Source organism: Thunnus maccoyii, chromosome 21 (genome assembly GCF_910596095.1).
Source record: "Thunnus maccoyii chromosome 21, fThuMac1.1, whole genome shotgun sequence".
Classification (NCBI taxonomy): Eukaryota; Metazoa; Chordata; class Actinopteri; order Scombriformes; family Scombridae; genus Thunnus; species Thunnus maccoyii.
In genome coordinates this window covers 13,778,989-13,790,202 of record NC_056553.1, presented here as the reverse complement: position 1 = coordinate 13,790,202, position 11,214 = coordinate 13,778,989, and the positions used below count along the sequence as shown (strand labels likewise).

At 43.1% G+C, this 11,214-nt stretch overlaps 1 protein-coding gene across 1 annotated transcript in view; it reads left to right on the top strand.

Annotated features, from left to right (window-relative positions):
* Positions 1-1,783: 1,783 nt before the first annotated feature.
* Positions 1,784-11,214, top strand: part of LOC121887789 (solute carrier organic anion transporter family member 5A1) — a 36,579-nt gene continuing 27,148 nt past the window's right edge. The window contains exons 1-2 of the mRNA XM_042398769.1: positions 1,784-2,025; positions 2,518-4,002. Of these exons, the coding sequence (XP_042254703.1) occupies positions 3,042-4,002 (961 nt within the window). The 5' untranslated portion in view covers positions 1,784-2,025; positions 2,518-3,041. The remainder of the gene's footprint in view (positions 2,026-2,517; positions 4,003-11,214) is intronic.

Genomic DNA, 11,214 nt, shown 5'->3' with positions numbered 1-11,214 from the left:
TTCCCTAGAGCCATGCCACTAACATGGCTAAAATCTGAAAACAAAGAGAGTTTTACTTACACTTACTATAAGAAATTGCAGATGTGTTACAATATGTCTGCCAGAATTATACGATGCCTCTATCTGCTCAACAATTCCTCTCATGTCTTTATGCTGTTGTGTGTTCATGGTGGTCTGTGGTATTGATTAGCATGCTGACAGCCAGAGACAGAGATGAAAAACTTCTCATTGATCCTTCTGATTGTCTGTTGAGAGACAGTCATTGTCTCTCAGACACAGAGGAGCTGGTGGGTTGCGTAAGCCAAGCTTGTGTGTCACTTTAAAAAAAAAAAGAGTGTTTGTGATGTTATATTTGATGTGATATTTACTACCACATACCAAGTGTAGGTATGTGAAGCAGAGATTTGTCATTTAGGCTTCATTCAAACCTTATTCCTTGTGGTCCGAGGAAGAACCACAGCGCAGAATGAGGAGAAGAGGAAGACTGGATTGATCAGCCTACCAAGTCCAGGAAATGAATTAATGACCTTGGGGAAAGTCATCCATCCCTTTGACAGGCGCTGGGAGTCACCTCTTTCTGCAAAAAGGAACATCTTATTCTGTGTTGGCACATCCATTCAAATCTAAAAACACAGAATCAATACCTTTTATTCGTACGATACAATATCTTTTTTTTTTTTTTTTTTTACCATATATGTGTTTTTAATGCTTTGTTCTTTTCAAAAGACACATTTTCATATATTTAATTAACATTATTTACATATGTGATAATAATTTGTTGTTGTATAATATTTCACAAAATAAGTGTCAGTTTTTTAAAATGGATACATTGTAATCCTCCAATACGGGGAAGTGTCCCATCCAAATATAAATATTATTCATTAATTTTGATGAAATAAACAAGCTTCAGTCAACTTTTTTTTTTCACATATTTATTACAATTTATTGCGTCAGATAGACTGGTACATAGGCTACAGGGCCCATTGTCTATATGAGGCTGTGACCAGTCAATCACTGCTGGGTCAGCAAGGGTCCCAGCTGTCCAGATGACGTAGTGTTGCCTACTAAACAAGCCACCATATGGGCCGACAAGCATGCTGGTACGTGAAGTCCTGCAGTTTGTGTATAAGAGATTAATGAATGAAAGTGTGAATACAGCAACATTTCCATCCGTATCAAGCTTGCCACGTGTGTCGTAGCGTCGCTGTTACTCAACGCTGTTTCACATCATTTTTCGTCAGGGATATGAACTCATGTTAAAGACTCACGAAGGAAACTACAAGTCCCAAGGTGTCAAGTGTGGAAAAACAATTCACCCCCACGATTTGCTGCGTTCAAGTCGCCTCCTCATTTTGTGTTGTGTCTCTTAACTTGACAGTTGCAGATAGGAATTGTCCTGTTTTCGTGTGTCTGCTAGTAGTTGTATGACAAAATAGTGAACGATATGTTTCTTTGTCCTTTATTTTAATTTTATTTATTCTTTATTTAGCCAAGAAGGTCCCTTTGAGATACAGGATCTCTTCTTCCAGGGAGTCCTGGTCAAGACAATAATACAATACAATACGTAACAGCTACACAAGAGAAAAAAATAAAAGAAGAGAGGCATACAGGCCATACCATCGTTATCCATAACGCAGCCCACATCAAATCAAGGTTATATAAAACAGCAACATGTTTCCTTCGGGGCAGTTTGTAAAAGAACTTTAAAAATATTCAAAGAAGGGAGTGCTTCTAAGGTAATGTGATTGATTATTGAATTTAATCACATAATTCTCTTGTGTAATTGGAAATTATATCACAATTTTATCGTTTTTTATATCAACGTATAGTTTAGACGCTTTCCCAGTCTTGTTTACCACTTTTTTTGGAGCTACGAACTCTCGATATTCACATTTCCCACCGCCCTTGGAGGCAGCATTACCCACCAGCAGCAACAGCAGCAGCAGCAGCCATCCGCATCAAACACATTTCATTCAGTGAGTGGCCGCTCCATAGAGAACAACAGGCTACCTCCCCCTGTCCTGTGTGAGTACAACCGCCTCCTGCACCTCCAGCCTTTCCTAGAAGTTATGTCAAATCATATTTGTCGCCGTTTTTAATCGAGACGTAACACTGCTTCATTTTGGGAATGTCTCGTGCTGAATCGGGATTTTATTTCTTTTCAAAGTCATGACTGAGACGTTTGTGGACAGCGTGGTCTTTTGTTCTCTAGATATATATATATTCCTCGTTTGACAAAGAGCGCTGGGTGTTATTTTTGCTTTACCTACCCGCTGCGACAGTTTGACACCGATGAGGTTGTTTATTCGTCTGTGTAAATTATTGTTTTTGGTGGGATATTTGGTCCTGTCTAGCAATTTAGCGACATAAAGTAGCCAGTATAACCCATAGTGGTCATACAGTTTTGCCAGAAGTAAAATTGGTTACATTTTGTATGTAGAAATATATCCACTTTGGAAGTGGCACTTATTCTCGATATTTGTTAATGTGTTCCTGTTTTTCTCCTTTTTTTCCTAGAATGCTGCACAGCTATGGGACAAAGGAAACAAAAAAATCTATGAAGCAAGGTTGCCATCTAACAAAGAGCCATAAAATCAACATCAGAATGGGATCCTAACCTAGGGGAACATCATAAACACAACACCTTTTCTTTTTGTCATTGATTTCACATTTTTCAAATCTCATAGGCTATTTATTGTTAGCAGATCCCTTCATAGACGATATTCTAAAGTGTTAAGTTAACAAAGGTGATCTTCTGTATACAGTCAAGATACCACTATTACTTTTAGGATAATTTGGCCCTGATGTTGTGTTGTGATAAAGGTTTCTTGTGACAGAGCAGAGCTTCTGTTAATAGCGATGTGGAATAAAACATGCTCATAACTAGAGGGGTTAAGTCCGCCTCGGTCTTTCTGGCAGGGCAGTCTTTACTCCAACACCCAGCCCTGCATCAGCTCCACGGTGTCCTCATGTGGCACTAGATACTGACTGACTTGTCAGCACAGCCAGGAGCCGAGTGAAGCTGCGTCCCCAGCTGCGCCATGACTTCGTCGGACAATGATGAGACGGGGAGTGATCTGTCGGAGTCTCTGGAGATCCGTGAGCTCCAGGACCAGTACATGGACACAGAGAACTGCTTCAAATCCAAAAGCTTACCCATCCTGAATGGACCCTGTCAGCAGGACCGCAAAGCTGCCGAGCCACGGCTGGTCAGCACCGCTCACACCTGCGTGGCTGTGGACGAGAGCAGCGAGCTCCAGCCAAAAACCCCAGACTCCAGCCAGGCAGAGTCTCCCTCCTCCCGGACAGACTTCTCCCCCTCTGTCTCCAGCATGGTGGGGCTCAGCAGCTCTCTACCTGTGGAGGGCCACAGGGCTGCAGGCTCCGGGGGTAAAAAACTCGGCTTCTCTCTCACCCGCCTTATCCGCATCCCAGCCAGGAAGTACGTGCGGGTCATCCTGAGGGACTCTCGCTGCTTCCTGTTCTGCATGTGCTACCTGACCTTCATTCAGTCCCTGATGGTTTCGGGCTACCTGAGTAGTGTCATCACCACCATCGAGAAGCGCTACAGCCTCCGCAGCTCTGAGTCAGGCCTGCTGGTCAGCTGCTTTGACATCGGCAGCCTGCTGGTGGTCGTCTTCATCTCCTACTTTGGGGGCAGAGGTCAGAGGCCACGCTGGCTGGCTGTGGGCGGTGTGGTCATTGCTATAGGGGCAGCATTGTTTTCCCTGCCCCACTTCATCTCACCACCCTACCAGATCCAGGAGATGAACTCATCAGCGGGCCACGAAGGCCTTTGTCTCATCGGCAACAACAGCGGGCGTGAGCTGCTTGACGTGGCGTCGTGCCCTCGCGACCAGGAGGGCAATGAGCACAATCTGTATGTGGCTCTGTTCATCTGCGCCCAGATACTCGTGGGCATGGGGTCTACGCCAATCTACACCCTGGGGCCCACCTACCTGGATGACAATGTGAAGAAAGAAAACGCATCTCTCTACCTGGGTAAGGCAACCTGGAACAGGAAGCCAGATTAATGACGTGTGTAAGCACTGTAGCCAGATAAAATAAATCAGTTCCATCCTGTAATCCATTTTATTTCTATTGGTTATGACTGATATTTACACAAGTGATGGAATTATGTTACAACATAAAAAGCAATTAGGGGATTTCACCGAATCCAGACTTGCTGAATTTATTTGAATAAATACAGAACAGAAACTGTTTTTTTTAGACTTGAGCAATTTCACTTGTCTCGCTCCGCAGTACAAACCATGCAAGTCTGGTGTAACTGGAAGCATTCAGAGCTCTTGGGGTTACACAGTTAGTGGTCTCTAACACAATTAGTGTCAATCATCCAAGCTGATTTCATTCCCTTTTATAAATGGATTGGATGTTTGCGTTTTGATACATTAAGAAGACAGCCTCAGACTAGCTTGGTCTTGCTGATGTTTACCGCGAGCATGTGTGTATACCAGCAGAGTTCAACAATGCACTCATCCCCTCTAGCCCTCTGTCCTTTTGATTTAATCTCCACGGCATGCAACCCCTGCACCGCACTGAAGTAAATACAGACACTGCAAAGTCAACCTTGGGCTAGAAGCACATGAGAGAGGAGTGTGGGGTGAGAAGCAGAACTGGGTTGCTTATGATTAATGGCCCAGTACTGTGTGTGTGTGTGTGTGTGTGTGCACGCACTCACATAATACCACTGTGTCCTGAGGTTTGTGAATGTGCACAAAAGGCTGGCAGCAGTAAAACAACATACTCCCATGTCCAGCCAGAAAAGACGGGTTCTGCTGCGTTTGAGTGTGAGCAGATTGCGAACCGTATTCCTCCTTAAATCATGTGGACGTTTCTATACAGGTATCCTGTAATTTATCTGGTATGTCGGGGCTTTGCTGGCCCCGAATGATCGGCTGTACATACATACCACATATTCTACATAGCTCCTAGAGGAGTTCATGATTGCAGAAGTAATCCTCCTATGTGTCTGTGCACTGTAGTTGGGTTATTGGGACATGGGGCACCCCTCAATCTGGTGCACACAGATGGTCATTGTCCCACTGACCTCTGTGTGGGGCTGCAACTGATTATTTTCATCATCAGTGTATTGATTTATATTTTTGAGTGATCATTTAGAGCTGCAATGATGACAGAAAAAGTAATTTTTTAAAGAAAAAGTGACAAAATTCCCTGATTCCAGCTTCTTAAATGTTAATGTTTCCTTTTTTTTTGAGTCCTCTATGATAGTAAACTGAATATCTTTGGGTTGTGGAGTGTCAGTCAGGACAAAACAAGACATTTTAGGTTGCATCTTGGGCTTTGGGTAACAGTGATTGACATTTTTCAGCATTTTCTGACATTTTAAAGACAAAGCAACTATTCTATTAATAGATAACAAAAATAATCGCAAGTTGCAGCCTTATTATCATTCAAGATTCAAGAGACTTCATTACCATTTGCACAGACACAGGGTACATGCACATCAGGTAAAGAAAGAAGCACATTTAGAATAATATAGATTAAATTAAAGTAAAAAAAAAAAAAAAAGAGTAGCAAGGTCTGAGAGATATTATTTCAGTTCTTGTGTTTGTGTTTATTTGTGTGAGGGGGGAATGCATACCCTGTTGGATGAAAAACACCACTGAGATGGTTGCACAGCATTAGCCACAGCGCTGACACCAGCCCTTCATCACAACATTACACAGGCTATGGAGCATATTCACAGTCGAGTCCTCCTCTCGCTGCCTGCTCCACTGCCCCTGAGACCCAGTATTGATCACATCGCTGCATCACAGGGAGCCAATGCAGCATAGCTATTGAACCAGCCAGAAAAAAACCAGGGAAAAAACAACCCCAAACACGGACTTGCTTTCCCCTTCACCTTGGCAGGGCACCTCAGAGGAAAAAGCATAATGGCTCATAATGCCATGAGTAGTCACAGTTGAGATATCTCCTCTCGCAGATAACCATCAAAAGCAGCTGTGGCACGAGACGCTCGCCACGTTGACCTTGATGACTATTTTCAGACAACCCATAGAGGGATAATCTGTTTGTTCCAGCAAAGCCTTCTTTGGAAAAACAGACATGTTCTGACATGTCAGAGGGAGCAGATAAGTGAGGGGAAAATGTCTTTGATTTGCATTTCAGATAGTCAAAATAACCATGGTAACCGAGTTTCAGTTATATTATCCAGGTGTTTTGAGTGCATTTTTATCATGTTGTGGTATTTGGTGCATGAATTAGTCACAGGTGAGGCAGTCAGTGCTGCTTGTCATGTATTATCTTGATTTTGAGTACATTCCACCCACAGATATCAGAATTCATTAGTTCACCTGTTACGAGCTCTGAAAATACACACTCCTACATACATACTTTTTAAAAAAAAAAAAAACACATTTAACCATCCCTCTTTCCTCTGCAAACAGGAAAAAATGGAACGAGAGGCATACGACTTACCCTGTTTACCCAGAAATCCTCAAACTCATTTCAAAACTCCATCACAATTTAAATTTGTGGAGATATAGGCTACCCATATCTTGAGGAAGGGAACTCCCTCTAAACCCTACCTTGAGGTGGTTTTCCTCCGAACCCATTAACGTAAACCCCATCTCAATTTGCACTGGCTCAGAGGGGAGGAGTTGCTCGCTTTTGTAGGACAATGTGGTTTACACTGAGGGGTACTTCTAGCGCCCTTGGAGAGCGAGAAAGAGTGTGTGTGTGTGTGTCTTTTTGTCAGGATGTTATCTTTGTGTACGCATGCATACACAGTAGGGCATTCCCTCTGACCCGTCACCCCATTTCCCAGCCCTGGCCCCAACGTCACTATGGTAATGTAACAGGCACGATATCAGAACCTAACCTCTTTTTTACTCTACTTTGTGAACAAATGGTGAAACCTCTTAAGATTTTCAGACTTTACTGTAGTCCTGTTAGAGAGTATAAAGAAAAGAACTGGTGGATTTAGTGCTGAAAATGCAGCTGTGTGCTCATTTTCTACCTCTTTCCTTTAGTCTTTTCTCCCTTTCTGCTCTGACAGATTTACAGCATACCATTCTTGACGTTACTATGGTGAACGTTTGCCTGTGCCCTCCTCCGAGAAGCCAATCCGTCTTGTGTGAAGGTGGCTCGTTGCGTTAGACGAGCTTTAAACTGGAGAAAAAAAAGAAAAAGGACTTATATGAAACACTGTCAAGCTTTTGTTCTTGTTCTGTTGTTATTTATGAACGTCTCCAATCTCTATCTGTCACGATCTCCATCTGATTTGGCGAAACAATGACCCATACACCTAAGTGATCAATAATTTAGTTTCTCCTCATTGAATTTTTGATCCATTGCACGCTTTGGACAGACCTGTGACCTCCAGTGATCAGATGAAGCAGTTCTTTTTTTTTTTTTTTCTTTCTTTTCTTCTGATGTCCTCGTCTTTCTTTCGAGTGATTTACAAGCTAATGATGCAGAGAAGCTGTTATTGACGTGGGATGAATGGGGAGGTCAGGTTCGATTAGATTGCTGTCTGCATGTCCATATTACATGGCTTTCAGAGCATGTGTATAAACTGAGCTTGCAGCGAAAGTACACCTATTATTTCCACTGTTATCGCAACCTTGTGTTTATGCGCTATTGTTCTTCTGTAGCCTTTTCTTGTCTAGACTTTGCAGCTTCTCTGCATGCAAAGATGCATATATCCACCCTCTCAACATGCAGGATAAGGTTAATTGATTCCTCCTGGCCGAAAGAACCCCGCTGCCTCTGCATTAACTAGTTTGCGGCGCAGAAGACTCTGAAACTAACATATTGGTGCTTGTGCATAATTAATGTTACTCATGAAAACACAAATGACATTCATGAGAAAACCATGGGCATCTGATGTAGCCTCTGCTTGACACAGTGAGACTGTAGAGGACTGTTTATTTATCAAAGAGGAGGAGGAAAAGAGGTGGTGCCCAGTTTAGGAAGAGAGGAGCTTAAACACCCGCAGGGACAGCGATACACACGCACTCACATGCTCTCAAAAAGCACAAGGGGTGTGTTCTCTGCACTCCCCCGACAAATTTAGAAAGAACAGTTGCTCTCAGTCGCTCTCCTGAAGTGTGTTTTGTGTGCGTGTGTGTGTCCTCTGCAGATTAAAGAGGGGGGGGGGGGGGGGGGAGAAAGCAGAAATGAACAGTCAGGTTACAGTCAAACCTCTCTGTGTTTGTATTTTCTGCGATTCAGGATTATCAGACACGGCCCTGGCACGTCACTTTCTGTGCTCACTCAGTCAATTTCATTAAATTGTGTGTCCTGTTCTGCTCAGCTGCAGCCAAAGCAAATGCAGATTGTGCACACACACACACACACACACACATAGAAGCAAACACACTCTGGTCCCCCAGCAGTCCTGCCTTCTCCCTGCTGCTCCCTTGCCCCTCCAGGCTGACAGATCACATTTCAGGATTGGTTAGGGTACACGTTTGGCCCTCATCAGAAGCTGGCACACATATAGAAAGAGGGCTTGTCCTGTTTCATCACTGTCCCTTTGGCTTATTCTCATGGAGGTTTTAAATATCGCTGCCCCCTTTTCCTCCGCACAGTCCTGTTGCCCACACTGGCCCTCAGGGTTACTCAGCAGCAGGCGACCTTTTTAGCTGCAGACTGAAGGGCTGCCAGCACCGACTACTTCTACTACTACCCCCCCTGTGAACCGCTGACCTCTATGTGGCTGATCCTGAGTCATTGATGACTCTGTGCCTCAAAATCTCTGTTTTTTTTGTCTCTACCAAACTGCAATTTTTACGATATTCTTCGTAATCAGTTTCTTTAGGAAGAGAAGGAGTGATTGAATAAGGCAGAGAGAGTTCAGGCAAGTGTGGGAGTCCATTTGTTTCCAGAGGCAGGGGTCTTAACAGCAACAACTGTAGTGTAGTCATTGCTCAACCTCATTGGCCGATGACTGCTGGCCGTTTTTCAGCGTTACGATCCGGTTGTTTTGACAGTGTGGGAAGGTTCCTGGGGAAATGCCACAAGAGGTTTTTTGTGATAGCAGGAACACTGAGAAACCTTTTGTTTTCAGCTATGCGGGTGGAAAAAAAACTGACATTTTTTCTTTGTTCTTGTTGGCTCTTTGGTCCATTTTTGTTCCACCAAATCCTCCTTGATCCCTGGCTCTTGTTGGCTTAGGTTAAAATTAAATAACGTCCCAAAATAGCTTTGAAGTGGTTTTATTGTCACCTCCTAGAAACAATTTGGGATTGTTATTTCTCGCACAGTTTGGGGCTTTTGAACATTATGAACTGGCTTGTAGAGCAAAATGATTCTGATTTTCAGTGTAATTAATTTAATGGCTGAGTGGTCTGTGTGTTTGGTTGGATGTAATATGGTAACTGCAAAGAACTGTGGGCCACAGACACCTCAACCCCCCACCCACAAAGCTGTGAATCTTAATTATTGGACGCCTTGGGCATTACATGATTACCTGAGCAGCGTCTGTCAATTTGGACAAATTGCAGCGGCTCATTCCCAAAGGAAACAAATTCACATCTAATTGTTAGCACATCTTAATGTTACATCTGGACTTGCAAATTGTGTTTTGTTTTTTTTCTTGTTTTATCTTTTTTCTGACAGGGTGGCTAGATTTAATACGGTTAATATCTCCCCGAAGCTGTCACATTTATTTCTGTATTTTATGACTGACAGTAATAAAAAAAAAACTTTAAATGTCCTCCGGTACAGTTCTCACTCAGAGCCTTTGACTTTTCATCAGTGTCGGCTGAAAACACTCAAAACCTTGCTGCCTCTCTGTGTATTTTCTCTGATTAAGCAAGTCGGCATTATGAAGAGAAACATGTCCTTCCTTTGCCTGTTGTGTCCAGTCAGGAAATGAGTTGTTGTCAATAATTACCAGATGTTATCTGTTACCAGAATTTCAGAATGTCCTGTGATGGCTATCAGCACTTAGGGTACTGTTGCTATAAAGCATTGGATTTCTAAAAAAATAAATAAATAAATAAAGGCAGCGGCAGTTTATGGTTTGATATCTCCGACCTGCATCGAGTTTCATTGGATCAAAGAGTTACATACACTGTACAGAGACAGCTTGTGCATCCATATCAGGCTGAATTCCCTTCTCTCCCTCTTCTCCATCTTATCTGCTCAGCTCAGACCGCCCTCTAAGTTGTTTCAGCCTTTAGGGTGTTGTTAGGAGTGTTGATTTGCTACGGAGATGGAAAAAAAAAAAAAAAAAAAAATCATTCTCCATTCTAGTGTTGTGCCCTCAGAGCGGTGGACTGGCTATTGTTCTCCTTGACCCCGGTGCTGCAAAGATGGAGAAGGAGGGAGGGAGGGAGGGTCGCTTCGGGGAGAAGTGTTAATGGCATTTACATAAGTGTAGCACAAAGAAGCTGTGGTTGCTGGAAAAAAAAAATAGTGCTATCGTGCTGTGTTCCACATGGGCACCCAAATAGTTTTGAACACTTGGGCAACATTCAATAAGAAAATCAAAGTATTTCTTTTAGAATATGAGTAAAAACTGCCGTTTCTAACTCATTTTGTTCCTTTTATATCGGCATTTTCATACACTGGATGTCCTATTTACATGATTTTTTATTTTCTTTTTCCCTAAATTGGCATTTGTCCCCTTCTGACCTTCAGCTGTTGTCCTACTGTGCTGGCTGTACATAGCAGACCCATCTGTGCTGAGCTTCCTGGAGGGACTAAAGCTCACTCCGAGGGAGATGCGTGCCTCTAAACGTTTTCTGACCTCACCCTGTGGGACTGATACTGAACACGCACGCACGCTCGCACGCTCGCACGCTCGCAGACACATATGCAGCCGTGCCGGAAAATAATGCACTAAAGACCAAAAATGTAGCTTGACAGGCGTGCAGACTGGGGCGAATGTTGCTGTGTGCATTCATTTGTCTGTCATAGCGCTTCTGCCAGGCTCTGTTACGCCACTAAATGTAGCATTAAGCTGGTTTTGCATTATATAATAAAGGCTAATAGGCTAACATGTAAGCGTGATATAGCTCATTGGAGAGACAGTGTTTTGACTAGAGTCGTCCGCAGATGTTAGCTGACTGAATTTGTTCATTGTGGGAAGTTAGGGTGGGGGGAAATGCTGTCTAACAGTTTATTAAAAGTACACAGTAGGATTCTGTATAATAATTTCCCCAAAGCTTACCGCTCTAATGCTTTCAGGCTTTTGTTCCTGTCGCTGTGTGTTTTACATTG